Genomic DNA, 20,752 nt, shown 5'->3' on the forward strand with positions numbered 1-20,752 from the left:
AGATCTTTAAGAAAAGCATAGTACCCAGAAAATATCTAATATGTGCGAAGACATGAACTACATTTTGTCTTTTCCTTTTAGTATAAAATTTCCAACAGGTAGAAACTATTTCACATTTGCCTGAAGCACACATTCAGCTGAAAAGAAAAGGCTTTTCTCATGGTGCTAGAAAATTCAGTCTAGGCCTGAATAATTTAGATGTGTAGCAACTGCAACCGTTTAAGTCTGTTTCTTGATTAACCTTTGTCTGGATATGGCTCTGTGCCTTTCATAGTGAGTAATAGAGCTTACAAGTATTTTTAAGTAAAATAAAGTGTCACTTTATAAAACTAACATCAGATCAGCATCAGGGTTGCCAAAAGAAAGTGTGATTTTATATTGAAAGATTATCTCTGAAATTTTGGATACTGAATTAACTTCCATTTACTTAACATTTTATAGAACATATAAATGTTGATGTGTAGTAAGATATTTTATACACACTTCGCGGTCTGTTTCTTCTGGCTTCTAACAGTTGGCTAATTTGTGGCTGGCATTATAATTTAAGAGAGATTTCTTTCCAGAACGTAAGAATAAATTCATCATACAGTTTTTCTCTTAAAAAAAAAAAGTGAAACCACTTGCACTTATTGACACCACATCATGAATTAGATTGATTGGAGCAGGAAGTAAGCGTTAGCTGGCCGCCCGGCCGGGGAGCTCTGGGGTATTGGTTGTCTGAATCGCTGCCAGGTAGCTCCAGGCTGACCCCACTGTTTCTGGGATCTGAGTCAATCCCAAAGATTCCCAATGCCAGTAACTCTTCCTTTGAAGAACTTCTAATCACTTAACAATGCTGAGCTGTGAAATTGGTAATGGAACGGAATGTACTAGACAGGACTGAGCAAATCTTAGCCTACAAGCAAAACTAGAAACCAGCATGGAGCACAGGTCATACCGAGCTAGGCTCTTGCACCTACTGGTCCTCAGAGCAACCACGGGCAGGTGTGTGATTTACGGCTAGGAACAGGCCCAATTTGGGAGGTAAGGGGACACCCTAACTGGGTTGAGGTTCCCACCAAGGGGCGTATGTGCTGGAATGGGGGCTGCGTTCTATCTTGGAAACAGTTGTAGTCACCCGAGGCACTAGTGTGGGCTGGGATTGGATGCACCAGGCCAGTTCAGACCCCAACACCATCTGGTGTCATGGAGAACCAGGGTAGACGTGGGACTGACTAGGCTGGGTCTCAACCCCCTACTAAGCCATGTGTGAGCTGTATGTGGGTATGGACAAGCCATGGCTGGCCTGAAACATCCAACGACAAGAACCAGAATGTGGTGAAAGCCAGCCAGGAAAAGCCACTGTTCCTGCTAGGACAGGAGGTGAACTGAGTAGAGTTGGCTCAAGGACCCCTGGTAGGCGCAAAATCTGGCATTGGGAGGGGTTCTGATGGAGGAGCCTGGGCAACTCCTCTGGCAGGACACAGTCCCTGCAGGTAAGCGCAAGAAGCATGATAGGAAACAGCCCAGAATAGGCCATGGAAAGTTTCCCACTGGCACACATTCAGCATGGGTCAGGGGCAGACCAGGCTGAATCAGTCCATGTCATCCACTGGCAAATCCGATCACCAGAACAGAGTGTGGGTTGAGCTGGGTTTGGTCGCGACAAAACAAGTACACACTATGGAATACCAGGGCGAGGTTGCCTGTACTGGATGTGATTGCAGCACCCAACCAGCACACATGAGATCCAGGAAGGGAGGGGCAGAGCCGGCAGGGGGATTAAGGGGCTGCTCCCCTCGCCAGACAGCTACTCCCACTGGAGAGCGTGGGCTGGGATGGGGACAGACCAGACTAAGCAAGGCTGCAACACCTGTGCGCTGCATGTGGACTAGACCAGGCAAAAGCCAGGCTGGGCGGATTATTCCTGCTGGTGCAAGCATAAATTAGAGTGGGTGAGGGATGTTTGGGCTTAGCCACAGCATCAACTGGCAGAAGCTGGCACTGGGGACTAATTCTGTCAAGTCAAATCACAGAACCACCTAAAAAGTGCATAAACCGGGACTGAAAGAGACCTGGGAGGGAAAAAGTGGGTTTCCCCTTCTTGGGTCACTAGTCCCGTGGGAGGGCATGAAAACTAGGATGGGGGCTGGCTAGACAGAGAGGCACTCAACAACATCCGTGAGGGCTGGATGGTTGAGTTGGTTAGATGGAACTAATACCCATTGACAAGTACAAGAGCCAGATGGGATGGGGGACAGACTGGTCTACTGCTACACATACTGGCAAACCAGGGTAGGGGGCGGGCCTGGTGGGGGTTATTGTGGGTCGCCCCAACCAGGCTGCAGCTCCCACTGGTTGATGTAAGGGCCGAGTATGTGCTGGGCAGAACCAGACTGGACTGCAACACCCATTGGTTCCAGTGCAACTCGGGACTGAAAACAGAACCAACCCAGCAATTGAAACCACCAGCTGATCGGGGTGATGGACTGTGCCGGGCCCTGTGCTTGCTAGAACATACAAGAATCTGGTCTGGGAATACCTCAAAGTTTCTTTGGAGATCTCCCCAATCGAACTGCTGGACTCAGAACTCTAACCAAGAAAAGACAGAAGACAGAACAGGTCAATCATTCATCTTAGCTATATGTTGGCAGTGAAATATGGGGCAAACAGAGACTTTATGATGGACCATATCAATCAGTGGACGACCTCATTGAGCGAAACTGGCAGCGATTCATAACTGGAGAACTATTAAAACCACTTGAGCAAATATCTCAGAGCATGCCCCACATCTAGGACTTGGGGTGGGCGGGAAACTGGGTGGGACTTCTCCCTCAATATTCCCCTTTACCTCGGATACATGATGGAAACAATATGGACATAATAGTATTACCCACTTTTCTATATCCCCTGAACCTTTTTTTTAACCGTAACTAACTATGTAAAGATTGTCAACAACAATACAATAAAATAAATTTTAAAAAATATATATATATATACTAGTACTTTCTTTGTTATGATTGGTTCAAAAAACAGAAGTGTAATGAAAATAAAGTTAGGAATGAAAATGGAAAAAAAAATTATTTATTTTCATTACAAAGTCAGATATACAGAGAGGAGGAGGAGAGACAGAGAGGAAGATCTTCCGTCCGATGAATCACTCCTCAAGTGAGCACAATGGTTGGCGCTGTGCTGATCCGAAGCCGGGAAGCAGGAACCTCTTTCAGGTCTCCCATTTGGGTGCAGGGTCCCAAGGCATTGGGCTGTCCTCGACTGCTTTCCCAGGCCACAAGCAGGGAGCTGGCTGGGAAGTGGCGCTGCCGGGACTAGAACCGGCGCCCATATGGGGTCCTGGTGCGTTCAAGGTGAGGACTTGAGCCACTAGGCCACGCCGCTGGGCCCAGGAAGTCAGCGTCTTGATAGAATTCTGAAGGTTTGGAACCCAGTTCTGGGAGGTTCTGATTGGCCAGAGGTGGTTAAAAAGCACTGGGATGTTGAACCTTGGATCAGACAGTAGGTACCATCTGGGATGCTGAGAGTCAGAGTGAAGGCAGAGGACACTTGGGACCTGGACAAAGGAAAGAGGTTTGAAAAGCATCTTGCAGTGATGTGGTCGATGATGTTGGCCAGGGAAGAGCTCAGCTGAGGAGTCCCAACTGTCCTTAATAAGCAAGAACCCTGGAAAGAGAGATGGGCATGAGTACCCCAGTGTCCAACTACCCCTCACAGCATGAGCCTCGGCCTGCTCTGATTGCAACTCAGGAGTCTCACCCAATAAAATTAGAAGGGATTCATGTGATATAGTTCTCTTTGATCTAGCTACAAGTCAGTGACTATGTGGTATGCAATAAACTATCAGTTCTAGCACGGCAGAAATGTGTCCTGTTTTGGACTTATAGGAAGGAAGATTGGGTCTAACATGATGCTTCCTAGGGAATCTTTGAGTAATTATGACTTAACCTGATATTTTCTTTATGCTTTCCATAAAATCTGCCTTTGGAATATCAAGCCTACTGAATAAAAGGGCACCAAGAAACAAATTCTTCCATATTCTGCAATCTGAGTAAACCTGACCAAGGTGCTAATATAGAATCTACTTGAAAGTTGGAGTTTAGGCAAGAGCATAGGTCTGGCAGTTGTATTGCCTGGCACATTCTTTAATAACGTGGGAGAAATATGATGGCTTGTTGAGCAAGAAACATTTTTTTTGCTTGAAATTATGACCACCCTAGCAAATGCACATACTGTGATGGAATCGATATTCACCAGTGTTTTGGAGAATGGATGTGAAATGTAAATGATTTTTCTGTTTTTCATGGTTTGGAGCAAAAACTCATTACATTCTAGGTACATCTGGTTGGTATGTTTCCTGAATTCTGAGGGTGTAGGGAGGGAGTGCAGGGTTGCAGACATACCCCTGCATTGGAATCTGATGGCTGGCAGAAGAGTGGGAACAAAGAAAAGGCTGACTGGGGCAGGAGACTTGGTTGCCTTGTTAGAGTTCTAAAGGAAGTATATTTTACTTGATGCACTTAAATATTGTTGTCATGCTTTTAAAGTGTTCACCCCTTTTCACTGAACATTTATCCTGGTTAGACAATTGTTGGGGGTGTGCCTGCTCTCTTTTGTATTTCCAAATTCCAATGTCATTTTTTTCAAAAACCCGCAGGTTGCTCTTTGAAACCTTGCTGGTAGGCTTATCAATGCCGTGGGACAGCTTTCTTTAAGGGTGCCTGAATAGTTTAATTATATGTTCCTGTGAATCCTGGGAGTTAGACAGCTCTGGAAGTCTGACATTTAGCAAACAAAAGGCACCAGCTGGATAGGATCCCTTTGCTGTTTTTAAATCCATAGCTGAGTTGTGATCCTGCAGGCATATAGCTGCTCTTACTCCCTTCCTAAGTTCTAGGGTTAGGAAGGAAGTTTGTAAGCTGGCTACCCATATAAAATATTGCCCAAGAGACCCTTCTTGCCAAAATGATTATATTTAAAATAGGAAAGTGGTGAAACAAAAATGGAGTTTCAGGAGACAATTCCAGGGTAGAATTTTTAAAAACAGATTTATTAATTTATTTTAAAATGAATGAGAGAAAGTGAGGGAGCATGCATGCGCGGTAGAGAGATCTTCATTTGCTGGTTTACTCCCCAGATGGCTGCATTGGCCAAGGCCAAACCAGGAACAAGCCAAGTGCTTCAGCCAGGTTTTCCATGTGGGGGCAGGGCCCCAAGCACTTGGGCCATCTTCACCTGTTTGTTTCAGACCATTAGCAGGGAGCTGGATCAGAAGTGGGGCAGTTGGGACATGAACTGGTGTCCATCTAGGATGCCAGTGTCACAGGGAATGACTTTACCCACTGTGCCACAATACTGACCTCTCTGGATAGAATTTTAATGGCTTTGTTGCAACACAGCAAAGCTTGGGCCTCTCTGAGGGGAGCCAGCCTGGAGCATGGTCCTAATGAAGGTACTGTCATAGCTGCCATTCTCATTGCTGCTTTGGCTCTAGATGGCCAACGGATATTACTGATATTTCCCTTATGCTCAATAGTGTGTCTGGACACTGTCCCTTTGTAACCTTCCACATACATTGGGAAATTCCTGTCAAGTCTCTCTCATAAAAGTCCCCCAAAATCTGCCTCTTCTTTTTCAAGACTCTTGACTTTGATTCTGGCTCCACTGAGTGCGTCAACATCTCTAATGAGTGCCCAAACTGGTGATATCCTCTTCTGGCACCTTCCAATCTGCTGCCCAAGTCACCTTCCTGCCTCATATCTCTCCCTAATAGCAAAGGTACTATGATAGAAATGACGTGCAACAGTAAAAGCCATTCTCCTTAGCAGTACATGCCTGTCCTTCCTTGTCCCACATCTTCCTTTTCCATCTCCATGCCTTAGGATCTCAGCAAATCTTTGTCCCAATAGTAGCAGAGGATTTAAAATTTATATGCATGGGCTTCGTGCAATGGCTCAGTGGCTAAGTCCTTGCCTTACACCGGGATTCCAAATGGGCACAGGTTCATGTCTTGGCTATTCCACTTCCTATCCAGCTCCCTGCTTGTGGTCTGGGAAAGCAGTAGAGGATGGTTCAAAGCCTTGGGACCCTGCACCCATGTTGGAGACCTGGAAGAATCTCCTAGCTATGTTTGGGAGTGGATCATCAGACAGAAAATCTTTTTGCCTCTCTTCTCTGTTGATCTGCCTTTCCAGTAAAAATAAAATAAATCTTTTAAAAATTCAGTCTTTAAAAACATAAATAAAATGTATATGCATATACATGTACACATATCTCTCATTTCTTCTTTCTTTCTTTGTACATAATGTATTATGCTCCTTTTCTTAAGATGCTGCTCCCCTTCTTAGCTACCATTCCATTGCCCATTTCTCTTTCAGATTTATAAATGTTCTGTTTCTGGGAAGATCTGCAAGAATGTCCCCTTTTGCTCTCCCTCAGCAGAATTTACCCTTCCCTCTTCGATGACATACTGCTGCATAGGTGTAACCCTGCCTCCACATTCCACACTCTGGTCATTCATGTGTCCATTACTGGGTGCGTTCTTTGAGGCTAGAGCCTGCAACATAAAGTTATTGGTAACAAATTGGACAGTCACAGACTGTTGAGAACAAAGAGAAGACTGAAGAACTGATCTTTAACACATCTGTTAGGTTCAAGAAGTTGAGTGACTTCTTCGGAAAGGGCACATTTGAGTGTTTTAATCTTTTTTTCACAGTCCAGTTCAAAGCTCAGTCATTAGGTCAGCACTGTGTTTTCAGGCCTCTTCTTTCCTCCTTTTCCTTCCATTCTGTCTGGCTGACATCAGGATCTGGGTACAACCCAGGAGCTGGGTTATAGAAAGCCATGGCAATAAGAACACAGGCCCCAGAACTGTTAGTGACTATCAAGTCTTTGTCATGATAAAATTGTACCATCTATCTTTGAAATGTTTAAAACTATATTTGAAAACTACTTTCTTTCTCTTTGAAAGGCAGAGAGAGACTGAGCTGAAAGAACCTGAGCAGGCCATAAGGAACTGTTGCTGTAGCCTCAGGCTTAGTTGGCCTCACCATGTCATGCCACAGTTTCATTTGACATGGGCACTGTGTTTATCATGAAGTCTTCTCTGACATTTCCAAATGGGAGAGGATTTTAGGAAACTGCTGTTTTCATTGTTACCCCCTGATAAGGTACCCTCCTCCTCACAAAGGGAACTTCCTGTAAGTGTCTTCTCGTGTCTCCTAGCTCCGTAACTCCAGCAACTGAAGATGTCCCTTATTCGTATGATTGCAAACTTCCCTTTTGTCGAGTCTTAGGTTTTTTCCTTGGTCATCAATGAACTTTGTGGTCAATTCTCTCATCTTTATTTCTTGATATATTTACTTCTTGAGTTAATCTATCATTCAGATGTCCAGAATTTGTGACTATTCTGTTAGTTATGGAACCAAACATGCGTTATAGCTCAACAGAGTATCTTTGTGTGGTCATGAAAGACATAAGATCAGAAGTACACTAAGAGCTTTGGAAGATGTTATCTGGCCGTTAATGGTGGACCTTGAGAGCCATAGGTGTGGAGTTCAATCTGAATGGCAGACAGCAGATTCCAAGCTCACTGATACATTCCCAAACTCACAGGGCCATCTTAGCTTCAATGCATTTCAGTGCTCTTAGGGTCCCTCCTAAAGCATTCCTGAGAGATTGCAATTTTACTACAGTTTTGAAGATTCTCTAAGTCTATACTAGAATTTTAGTCATATGCTGTTTCTATTGAACGAGTTAAGTGGTTAAAACTTGGACAGATTTACATCCAGCTTATCTTGATATTAAATGTGTGCAAAGGTATACGCTAGAGTTAAATAAAAGCATCTGCTCTCTATTAAAATGTTGTAGATGTTCATAGTTGATGTCAAATAGAGCCTCATGTGTTATTGTCTTGATGAAAAGTTACCTTCTTTTAGGAAAGCTCTTGTTTGTCTGTGTTACCTCAGGTTTCTTTGCCCAAGGGTAGCCGGTTGACTTAAGTAGACACAACCTTGGGGGCGATCACTGTTCACTAACTAACTAGTCCCCAAAAAGCAGACAGGGTGCCAGGTGGAGACTGAGGGTTCTGCTACAGGGATTTTGCCTTTGCAACATCAAGTATGGGTGTTAGAATCTGATGTAAACTCTGAAGTTTCTCCCCAGGGAAGTGGAGGATGGGTTTGTAACATGAAACTTGTATGTGCAACTGAAACCTACATTTAGTAGAAGTTATCCTTGAAACGTGTTGAAGAACTCAGAAAATATAACCTACCCACTTCATTTACTCACATCTCAGTAATGTACAATGTATTAAATAACAGAAAATATGCAAAATAGAATCTTATAGTGTTCTTAGTTATAGAAAAGGGATGGAGAGAGAGGACCAAATTGTTACTGAAAGCCTGAAGTTGGATGGGAGATGGTTAAAGGACTACCTGATGCAGCTGTACCCCATTAGTATACGTGCAATGGCAACTGTGGCCAGAGCTGCTGGTGGGGCAGTTCTGTTACCTGAGGAGGAAGGTTTACAGGCCCTTAAGTTTATTCCCTTTCAGTTATCAATAGGGTCTTACCTCTTCTGGGCCCTTCTTATCCTCACTATTAATACAACAACAATATTCACAAGTGAAAAATACTCAGGAAGTCACTGTGATTTCTTAAGAGCATTTTCATTTAAATTCCTAAATAATAAGTTGTGCTTTTGTACTTTACTTGGCAATTAAAAAGCCAGCTCTCTGGATAAATCATCACCTTGAGTCAAGGAAACACACAAAGAACTGGATCCATCTGAGTAATGAAAGTTTGCAGATCATTCCAAGCTAGAGGTTGTCTTGAAATTTACTTTATTACAATGAATCATCAATCAATTAGTCTGTCTTAATGGTATGATTTCTTTTCTGTTTGTTCTGTCACAGCTGTGTAATGGGGGTTCGGTCACTGAGCTTGTCAAAGGCCTGCTTAGGTGTGGTCAGCGCTTGGACGAAGCAGTGATCTCGTACATCCTGTATGGGGCCCTCTTGGTAAGAGAGTTCCTCAGGCTGGGATGCTGGCAGAGGGGACACTTTGTAGGTGGCTTAGACCCTCACTGCAGGGTTACAGTGGGGAAACTGCACCATCATATTGCAAGAATTAACCACTGGAAGGTGTGGTGAAAAGGGGTAATAGGGTAGGTTTTTAATAGCGGGATAGCTGCTTTAACATAAGTGTGTGAATGTTCCCTTTCTCTTTCTTTTGTTCCCTGGGACACCATGCAGGGCCTTCAGCATTTGCACAACAACCAAATCATCCACCGTGACGTAAAGGGAAATAACATTCTTCTGACAACAGAAGGAGGAGTTAAGCTCGTTGACTTTGGTAATGACTGCTAGTCCTTTGTTTCCTTGATGTGTGCAATTTAGCCCGAAGGGGACCATGCACTGTTATCCCAGACGCCAGGAGCCTGTTATACCACAGGCTGGGGAAACTCTCAGTGACACACAGCCTGCAGGGGGCGGGGGAGCACAGCAGATGGACCGCCCCGGGAGAGGTTGTTTGTTAATCCATTTTCAGCTTTAGAAGCAATCTTCTTAAAGACTGAAAACAGAACTATTTGAAAAGAAGAACTTGACAGAAAAAAAGTTTTTGCATTTCTGATAAGAATTTCTCATTTCAGGGAACAATTGTCTATAGTTTACATTTTGTTTGTCCTTGTGCATATGAAAAGAGAAAACTATTTGGTGTTTCAAATGACTTTCCTTTGCCTTAGGCATAGTTATTCCCAGTGAGCAGAAGGTAAAATAGTCCTTTGGGCCTGGGAGCTAATATCCCTTTAAATTATGATTATTGTGGTGACATCTGAGGCTGGTTGAACTGAAAACATTAACAGGAAATGGAAGTGTGAGAGGAAACCTCAGGCAATATCACCTAAGCCCAGAGAACTAGTAAATACTGTTTTTACCCCTCTTCCCCCTCGCAATACTAATATGTGGACAGTCACAAACCAAGATACCATTTGGCATTCCTTTTTAGGTATATTGAGTCATTTAATCCTCTAAATTAGTTCAATGATAGTACTTCATTATTACAAATACTGAGAAAACATTAGACAAATACTTTAAAAATGCTTTTAGTGTGAAAAGATTGATGATTTGGGATACTCATGACTTTTTTGATAAGAAAGGATTCAGTGTAAAAATATTCAGTGTCAGGCCCGGCGGTGTGGCCTAAGCGGCTAAAGTCCTCGCCTTGAACGCCCCGGGATCCCATATGGGCGCCGGTTCTAATCCCGGCAGCTCCACTTCCCATCCAGCTCCCTGCTTGTGGCCTGGGAAAGCAGTTGAGGACGGCCCAATGCATTGGGACACTGCACCCGCGTGGGAGACCTGGAAGAGGTTCCTGGTTCCCGGCTTCGGATCGGCGCGCACCGGCCCGTTGCGGCTCACTTGGGGAGTGAAACATCGGATGGAAGATCTTCCTCTCTGTCTCTCCTCCTCTCTGTATATCCGGCTTTCCAATAATAATAAAAATCTTTATAAATCACTTGCCCAGAAAAAATTGCTTAAATGAAGCTGCTTTAGTGTTTTGGTTTGTTTGCAAATATGGGAAGAAGCCCACTGGAGACCATCTACCCATCAAAGGATGGACTCTGACTTGAAGTCAGAAAGTAAGGGTTTACTCATGACTTTATAAAGGTGGATGATTAGAGTCCGGCATGCCTGGGACAGTGAGAACAAAGCATGTGTCCCCAGGGAAGCAGGTCTCTTCCCAATTCCTTATTGGCTGATACTAGGGAGGTTACGAGGTTACAACCTTCCCAGAATGTACCCTAAGATTGTCCCAGCCTTCCATTTTGCAGGCAGGATGGCAGGCTTTGAATTTCTCAGATGCAGGGCAGACAGCCGTTTTTTTTTTTTATCTTATTCTCACGTACTTGTTAAGTTCTGATCCCACTCTTAATGCCTTTACTGAAAGTGGATCATCAATTGTTTTGCTAAGAACAAGCAAATAAAAATAGCAGAGGAATGTTTTGTTCAAGCCTTTCACTCCTCCCTTTCAGGAATGATAGAACAGTAGGATGCTGCATGTCTAACATTAGAGATGTATTTTCCACACATATCTCCAAATATGTTTTGAGAGACGCAGATGGATCAGGATGGAGATTAAGGCTAATTTAGCCGCTCATTAGCTTTGTGATTTTGTTTGAGGGCTTCTGAATTTCAACTTATGGAAAATAAAAACAGAAAGGTAGAACTGTTTTTTTGTTTAACAAAGCTGTGTTGGAGGATTTGGTAAAATGGGAAATTATATGTGGCCATCAGGGTTTAAAGAGTCCCTCATAGTTTTCCAATAAAGAGAATGCAAGTAGTTAACCTAACAATAACTTCAGCAAATCCACACAAGATGCTCTCAAAATTTGGTACTTGTCCATACACAGTATTCAGGTTTCTGAGTTGTCATCAACAGAATTAGTGGCAACTGAGATTCTCCAAGCCCACTAAAGTCCTGTGTCAGCTCTAAGGGCAAGGCTCATGAGGCTAATTCTCTCTGGGCCACAATCTCACCACTCCATGTTTGCATGCACTGTGAGTATTGGCAAACAGGACAGCTTTAAGCCCTGAGAAGTCTGACAGCTCATTGAGAAGGAAAACTGCTTTCAAGCGGGCAGCACAGGAATTCCCAGCCATGTTGTAACTGGATGAGTGACCACCAATGGAGAATGTCTTCCCTGCAGGTTCTTGCCCCAAGAAGACCTCTACCAGGAGGTGCTTTCCCCTTGCTTCTTCTTTTCTCATTCACTTGGTCACTTTGCAAATAGAACTCTTCTGTTGGCAACCAATTCCCAGCTTTTTATTTCTATACTGAGCTGAGGAAAGAACCAAGCAAGCTTTGCTGGTAAGAGCAACCATTGTCATTATCTTGAGGGCTATGTTAGGTTCTGCTTAATATAAAAGAATATCTTAGATTTATTTGCAAAAGCTATGCCTTTCAAAGGAAATGAATATAAATGCATAAGTTTTTAAAAAACATCAAAGATTGTTTTTATTTATTCAAGAGACAGAGTGACAGAGATCTTTCACCTGCGGTTTCGCTTTGCAGGAGCCCACATCAGCTGGGACTAGATCAGACCAAAGCTAGGAGCTGGGAGCTTCTTCTAGGTCTCATGGATAGCAGGGCCCAAGGATTTGAGCCATATTCTGCTTTCCCAGGCACATTAGCAGGAGTTAGATTGTAAGTACAGTAGCTCAAACTTGAACTGTTGCCCTGATATGAGATATGGTTGCCCAAATAGTAGTTTAACTTAGTATACAAACTCCCACCCTGAGTAAGTATTTTTGAAAGGTGATGTAGGGGTTGGCATTGTGGCATAGCAAGTAAAGCTGCTAACTGCATGCCAGCATCTATATGGGTTCAAATTTGAGTCCTGACTGCTCCACTTCCCGTGAAGCTCCCTGCTAACGTGCCTGGAAAAAGGCAAGAGATGGCCCAAGTGCTTAGACCCCTGCACCCAGGTAAGAGACATGGAAGGAACTCCTGGTTCCTGGCTTCAATCTGGCCCAGTCCTGGCCTTTGTGGCCATTTGGGGAGTGAACTAACAAATGAACTGTATCTCTTTCTCTCTGTCTCCTATGACCCTCATTCTTTGTAACTGTGCCCTTTGAATAAATAAAATAAAATTTTAAAGGTGATATAGTTACACAATTAGTAAAAGGCATAACTGGGATGGAAGACGGGCCCTTTGCCTTTAAATCCAGTATACTCTTATTTCCACTTAATTCCCTCTTGGTATATAAAAAAAGAGTTGGTTAAAGAACATTGGAATTATGTTAAAATCTGGGTTCTCAATATTGAGCCTCAGATAGCAGCATTATTGTCAGTTTCTTTTTCCACTTGACAAAGAAACCTTTCTTGCTTGTTGTCAGGCTTCTGGGCAAAGTGAAGCACTGAATTTTTTTATGTGTATATCACTGTTCTATTGCATATGCATAGATTTTTCCCCCATAAAATGAACTGCCTACTTATGAACAAAATCACCTAAAGTAATTTGAGAATATAACTGGAAGATATTTGGGGCTAATGCTAGTTGTTGATGTTTTTCTTTTGATTCCTATTTGCAGTCATATAGATAGCACTGCTTATTAGGAAACAAAGTTCCAATGGTTTGAATAGGGTGATAAAGATTTTAGCATCCTTGGGCTATTAGCAAACTGTAGTTTCTGGACCAAATATGTCTCGCCATCTATTTTTGTGTGGCCTATGGGCAAAAAATGTTTTTTGCATTCTTAAGTGATTAGAAAAGACCCAAAAGAATACTTTGTGACGGTTGAAAATCATGAAATTGAGACTTCAGCATTCATTAACCAAAACGCAGCCTTGCTCAGTAATAGTTCATGTATTTGCTGTGGGTGCTTTTGCAGCGTGACAGTAGAATTTAGTGGCTAAGACTAGATGAACCTAGAAGCCTAAAATATTTAGGCCCTGGAGAATTAAAGCTCACTAGCTGTTGCTAGCCCGAGTCTCTGCTCAGTGCTGAATTTTGCTACGTTTTTCTTAGGAGTCTCTGCTCAGCTCACCAGCACACGTCTGCGAAGAAACACATCAGTTGGTACTCCATTCTGGATGGCCCCAGAGGTAAGTAGGGAGCATCTCGTAGTGGGGTTTTTTTTTTTTTCTGCGTTTGTTGAGTGCCTTGATATCACTGCTTTTTGATGTTTAGGCTAGATGCTCTCCAGAATTTTCAAGGTGGAGGAAATCTGTTTTTCTCATTAATGTTTAATAGTTGTTTACAGTGAGCAGTACATATGAGGTTTAATTTTAGGAAAGCAAAATGGGTTTGCAGTTGGCCCATGGGATACCTTTATGCAATTGTGAAAAGGTGCTCTCTCTAGAAGATATAATCCGAAGGGAAGTGACCTGGTAAGTTCTTCCAGGCTTTGTGCATATTCAAATAATTCACCTTTCCAGGACAGATGCATCCCTGTTACTTGCCTTGATGAACAGAGTTCAACTCCAACCAGCTTATGGAACTATATGCAGTAGGCTGGCTTGTTTCTTGTTTCTTGTAGATTTTGTTGACTGCGGTGAGATGTGAGATTTGGTCCTAATTTAATCCTGGCATCAACACAGAACTGCTAGCAAATGAGGAATATAGAAGTTTGGGAAACTTTCCAGATAGGCAAGGAATGCTGTGAAACACAGTTGCAGATTTGCTTGCCAGTTTAGCATTTTATTTTGTGGGATCCTGACCTTTCTTGGAAAGTACATCATTGAGATTAAGCAAATGTGTTCTTTTAAAAAATTTTTTTGAAAAGATTTATTTATTGTTGGAAAGTCAGATATACAGAGGAGGAAACACAGAGAAGAAAATCTTCTGTCTGATGATTCATTCCCCAAGTGGCTGCAATGGCTTGAACTGAGCTGATCCGAAACCAGGAGCCAGATGCTTTTTACGGATCTCCCACACAAGTGCAGGGTCCCAAGACTTTGGGCCATCCTCTACTGCTTTCCCAGGCCACAAGCAGGGAGCTTAATGGGAAGCGGGGCTGCTGGGATTGGAACTGGCACCTGTAAGGAATCCCATCATATGCAAGGCAAGGACTTAGCCACTAGGCTTTGGTGCTAGGCCCTAAATGTTTCTTTTAATGAAAGGACACAGGCAGTCACTTGGTTAGAAGCCCTTCCATCTTTTTTTTTTTTTTAAAGACTTATTTTATTTTCATTACGAAGTCAGATATACAGAGAGGAGGAGAGACAGAGAGGAAGATCTTCCATCCGATGATTCACTCCCCAAACAGTAGCAACAGCCAGTGCTGCGCCAATCCGAAGCCAGGATCCAGGAACTTCTTCCAGGTCTCCCATTTGGGTGCAGGGTCAGAAGGCTTTGGGCCATCCTTGACTGCATTTCCAGGCCACAAGCAGGGAGCTGGATGGGAAGTGGAACTTCCGGGATTATAACCAGTGCCCATATGGGATCCTGGCTCGTTCAAGGCGAGGACTCTAGCTGCTGGGTCATGGTGCCGAGTGCAGAAGCCCTTCCATCTTTGGCCTGTCTGTGTGGCTGTCATTTCTCTGTGACAGTCAAGGATACAAGATGTATATGAAACAAGATACAAGATGTAAATTTATCATTTAAATTTATAGAACTAAAAAGAACAGTTTATAGAACTATTTAAAAGTAATTTTTAGGCCTATTAAAAGAAGTGTATGAAGGTACTTCAAAATTTTTGTGAAAAATGAATTATTTGGTCCTATGTTTTTGAAATCCCTGCATATGAGGAATCTAGAAAAATTCATGAAAAAATATGTGTGATGAATAAAATCATGTATGATTTCAGAGTTTTTTTGCACCAAACTGAACATACCACTTAATTCTAATTTTATATATACTAGTTAAAGTACCCTGTCTTATGAAAAAGTTGCAAAGCCAAGTAGGCAGCTTTCATTTAAGGTAGATAATATTATTTTGTGCATCTTAGTTTTCTATTGCAGTGTAATTGTATTTAAGAATAGGACATGGGTTGTTCTGAGTATGAAATTTCTACCACCATTAATTACCATGTGATAGCCAAGACGTCTTCCTATTTGATTCACCTTAGCTGCTATGATCTTTTTCTTCATTCAAACTATCTCATCTGCTCCCCACCTGTTACATCTCTGGCTTGGTGTCATGGTAACAGTAAACATAGTGTGTGCACTAAAATTATATGGCAAATGGTCACTCAGATGGTCTGAAGTACGTTTTCATCAGTTATCGTCCTATTATTTTTATTATTAATAATATAGTTATCGTTGAAACCAAGTTGAAACTTTAAGATGTTTTATAAAGGAACCTTATAAACTCTACTGTCAGAGATACATTAGGATAAAGTTAAAACTCCTTTGGGTGGTATATAAAGCCCTTCGTTTTCCAACCTCATGTCTGATGACTTTGCCCAAGTTTTTGTTCTTAATGTCCTAACAGCGATGAACAACACATAACTCTCCAAATCCCTACTAATGCATCATTCCGTCAAACCTTTGGTGTGTGTTGTAGTATCTGGAGTGGTCCTCAGTGCTGTAGCAATTCCTCCCTCATCCTCTGTCTTTATACAAATACTCCCTTAGGAAGTCTTTCCAGTCCCTGGTTGACATGGAGGTGCCTGTGTCTACTCCAATGAAGTCTTTAAAGCCTCCACTAGCTCACTGTTACCTACCACTGCACTCTGTTGGCAGATGTGTCTCCCAGGCTGATTCTAAGCCCTAAGCAGGGACTTGGGCTACACATCTGTCAGTATAGTGCTGAGTGTAAAGTGGTTGTGAAAAACAAAAATGAAAACAAAAACAAAAGACTGTTAGGTGAATAAGTTTATTGGCTTAAAAAAGAGCCAAATAGAGAAGATGAATTTGGAGGGCTGTTTTGAGGAGAGCTGTTGATACCAAATCTCTGTGGATTTTGATCTGCTCTGAAAGCAAAGTGTCACCGAGGCCACTTAGTTTGTACTTGGTGTGGTATAACATGCAAGTTGGCATTTATGTACTAATTTGCAACCAGTGGGTACTCTCAGAATTGCAAAATGCAAATACAGAAGCCTGCCCGTGGCTGTGTACCTTTGAAGAGGTATTTGTGACTTTCCAATTTCAGCTGCAATGAACAAAATACGTAGAGTGTTCCTCCAGGGGGCAGTGTAGTGGTCTATGTTGAGCTACTGTTGCCCAGATTGGCTGACAGTGGTTCCCTTCTCCATGGGAACAGCTGGTGTGACATCCTGCCTGCTGCAGTAGATAAACTGAGGAGTAGGCAGTGTGCCCTTACAGTGTGGAGATCTGCACAGCTCCTTTCAGGGGCAAGTGTCTGATTGCTCTTGCAAGAAATTCTAAAGATGTGAGCTCTTGTGCTGCATGTTCTGGGACCTTTTATGTTTATTTTCCAAATGAAGAATTATTTTTCCTAACAAAATCTCTTTTTGCTCCACAATGCTCCATAGGAATGGCCACAGGAATAACCTTGCATTTGGTAGTTTAGTTCAACAGATGTTTCTATTCTCACCTGTAAGTAGTGCTTTGGAATAAGAGCAGTGCTTGGGAACACATGTAACCATTAATGGTTACAGTTACATCATCTTTATAGTGGGGTCTGCAAAGTGCAGTTGTCTTTGCATGTTTTTGTTTCTGCTTGTATGGAAAGTGAAGTTTAGATTAAATTCAGCAACAGTGTGTACAATCCCAGTGCCAGTGGAATAAAACCACTGCAGATGACCCATGCTTTTAGTTTTTAAATGCAACTGAAAGATCCTTGATCCTGTTTTATGTTTGAGAAACTAAACCAAATTATTCTTTTCACATTCTTATTCCATTTTTTATTTCACAAGCTAGAAGAACTGTAGTGCTGAATTCAAATAGGCTATACTACAAACCAGGTAGCTAATGGGATGTGACCATGGCACACTAACGCTGACGAGCATTTGGGAAGCACAGTTCAGTGGGGCAGCACAAAGTTGCGGTGTGAATTGATTATCATTTTATCAGCATTCTCTACTCATTCTTTCCCACTGTCTTATTTGGACACTACTAATACTGAAGAATACTGGGGTCGCATCAACTCAGCACTGTTGGAGGAAAAAAATGTTGTTGAGTGATCTTTGTGTGATGGGACATATCAAGCAGTGTATTGGAGAAATAAATTGATATAGCAAAAATATTAATCTGAAAGTCAAAGTCAATACGATTTTTTATTTTTTAAAACTGTCAGTAGCATACAGAGTAGATTTAAGAGAAGATCTTAAGAAGAAAAGAAAAAACCCTCAATATAGGAACTATGCATTTACCTGAGTACCACAGTCAGACTAATTTAAGCAGGAAATTACATCGCTAAAAAGAGCAGTGATGGATGATTCCAGACTTGGTTGGTCACACACCAGCTTTATCCCTCTGGGACTGATTTGAGAGGAAGTGTGAAGGCATTGCCTCTGAATACCTGTGGGGCAGGCCATTGGCCAAAGAACCTGCAGTACGATCAGGTAGAAGCTCCTCTTCATTCCCATGGGGCTGCTCTTGATTACCAGCCAAGAAGTTCAACCTGAGGTTGAAGCTTTGTTCATCTATGTAGTCATTTCCTAGGTCCACTGTATTCAAGCAGTACCATCTGAGAGATTTGAAGCAACAGAAATGGATGACTTCACAATTGGGGAGCCTAGAAATTTGAAACTGAGCTGTCCTGTCTCTCTTTAGCTGCTGAGGGCTTACTGGCTGGCTATGGTTCTGTGCTGGTGGTGGCAGCCCACCCGTCCTACCTTTGCCATCTATGGTGATCTCCCTGTATGTCTGTGCCTTATGGTGCCATCTGTTAAAGACACCAATAATTGTAGATGAGGGGCCTACCTTGTTCTAGAGTGAGTTCATCTTAACTGACTGCCTCTACAGTGTCTCTGTTTCCAAGTAAGTTCTCATTCTGAGGTCCTGAGAGTTAAGACTTCGGTGTATCTTTTGGGGAGAATGTGTGCATAGAAACATATACTATCCCCAAAAGCTTTACAGCCTTCTCTCTCCTGGTAGATCACTCAGGTTTCTAAGGTAGCCAGTCATCCATCTAGTATTTACAGGGATGCATGTTATACAGATGTTGCACACATTTACTTGCACATGCATCCACGTATACACAGAGCTCTTGCTCCACTTCAGGTATTTAAACTTAGTTCTTTTTGGGTGGCCCAAGCATAATAAATGCTTTTTTTAATGTGGGCCCGCAATACTTTCAGTGTTTAGTTATGTCTACTTAATTTCTGGCCACGCATTCCCTTCAGCCCCTCTCCGGCCCTGTCAGTTATCTTCCGAGATGTTTGGACAGGCCAGAGTCACTTCCCTGGACACTCTGGTCTCTGGCCTAAGATTTTAACCTATATTTTAGGCTCCTTAAAAGTAAGCAACCGAAAAGCCTTCCCATTAGCCATGCTTATTTGCTCCTTTCTCTTCCACTATTTCTTGATAGCCAATAAATGACATTGCCTCATGTTTGCATACTTTTTTAGCAAAAATTGTTTTAAATAGTCACATTAATTTGCGAGAATGCCAGTGAGGCTTAATTGTGCTTATAATGTTGTAGATTAGAGATGCAAGGCTCTGCTGGGCTAAACATCCAGAGACAAAGTGGGAAGGTGGGGAATAGAGATGGGAATCCACATTTTGTGACTCACTGACCCTGGGAATTTCCAACACAATCTATTCCCAGGGTCAGCATGAATATTACTAAGCTGGTGTTTCCATCAAACACATTCTACATAATAGCCTCATCTGAGACAAAAAGAAATATAAACTTATGTTAATTATAGGTGATGACAAGGGGTTAGGACTAGCTGGTTCTTAATTTATTTGCCCTGTCATCACCTGTAGGGAAAAACTGACTGTTCATAAATTGAATCTAAGAAAAGGTGCTAAAATTTTTCACTGTTATTTTTATTGAGAACGTCTGTAAGTGGCTGTGTTATTTTTAATTGAGGACATCTATGAATGGTACATGGCTGCCATGCAGCCACCTAGCCACCTTCCTAGCCACCTGCCTCTTACTCTGGGTCATGTCTCATCTCCTAATGGTCTAGCTGCCTTACCTAATGGTCCAGTAAGATCTGTCTGATTAACAGGAAGCTGCCATGGTTAACTCCAGCTGATCTTTCTTCCAGTGGTCAGTGTCACATACCCATTGACATCATCATGTGTTTTGAATATTGTGTTTGTTAAGTAAGTCTCTAGTGGGAAGGAAGCTTTCATTTTTTTTTTAAATAAAATCATATATTTGTTTGAGAGAGAGTCAATGTATGAGCATGTGCTCTCATTTGCAGGTTCACTCTACAAATACTGCCAACAGGGAGGAGCTTAGATTTCTATGTGGATCTCTTCATGCGTGGCAGGGACCAAGTACTTGAACCATCATTTGTTGTCTCCCAGGATACACATTAGCAGGAAGCTGGAATGGAGCGTGAAGCTGGGACTTTGAACCCATGCGTTCCAATGTAACTGCTGCATCAAATACACTTCCTGGAAATTTTCACTTCCTGGGGACACACTAATGTGCAGGCACTTGATAGATACTTTTAGGATACATTATTTTGTTTCATTTTCTCAACATCTTTCCATAGTAGTTATTTCTCCCCCTCCTACCTCCCTGCATTTTACCACTGAAGAAAATGTGACTTGAAGAGGTGTGGGAGGTACACTACACTAATTCATATCCCTAGTAAGTGTTAGAGCTGTTTGGGATTTCATTGCATGAGAATGCAAGTGCCGTTTTACAGATGAAGACGTTAAGGCAGGGAGAAGATACTCATGTTCTCACTCTTAGATGGGGCTTCAGCCTGGAGAACATGTGCCAGCTGACAGCTCACACAGTTGAGACACACAAATGTGGTGGGAGAACACTTGAAGTGGGAGATGCATCATTTTAAGAGATGCACATGAAGGAGACATTACCTGCCACTTGATGGATAGACCACGACTTTCTTGTTGCACTAGTGTGTAAGAAACAGCCAATGTGTTAAGGATTCTTAAAACAGCAAGATTGGCTTCTGTGTTAGAAAACAGACTTATGGATAAAATAAACACTTACTTCTTTTTGGAAAAATCTCTTCCTTTTTACTTCCATCTGCCCATTGTTGCAAACAAGAGCTAATCAGCCGAGCAGTGAAACAGATGTTCTGTGATGGCTCCAAAAATGAATCTCTCTTCTCTCTCCCTCTCCCTCCTTCTCTCTCTGCCTGGCAAGAAGAACCTGTGATGGGGGACGGTTGCCATAACAACCAGCTTATACCAATGCAGG

General features: G+C 42.4%; 1 protein-coding gene across 3 annotated transcripts in view; it reads left to right on the plus strand.

Annotated features, from left to right (window-relative positions):
• The window catches only part of MYO3B (myosin IIIB), a 545,106-nt gene that overhangs the window by 61,407 nt on the left and 462,947 nt on the right, over window positions 1-20,752 (plus strand). For all 3 annotated transcript variants that reach the window (XM_058664616.1, XM_058664615.1, XM_058664617.1), the window contains 3 exons: window positions 8,907-9,011; window positions 9,246-9,345; window positions 13,523-13,599. In XM_058664616.1, coding sequence (XP_058520599.1) covers window positions 8,907-9,011; window positions 9,246-9,345; window positions 13,523-13,599 — 282 coding nt within the window. The remainder of the gene's footprint in view (window positions 1-8,906; window positions 9,012-9,245; window positions 9,346-13,522; window positions 13,600-20,752) is intronic.

Source organism: Ochotona princeps, chromosome 5 (genome assembly GCF_030435755.1).
Source record: "Ochotona princeps isolate mOchPri1 chromosome 5, mOchPri1.hap1, whole genome shotgun sequence".
NCBI lineage: Eukaryota > Metazoa > Chordata > Mammalia > Lagomorpha > Ochotonidae > Ochotona > Ochotona princeps.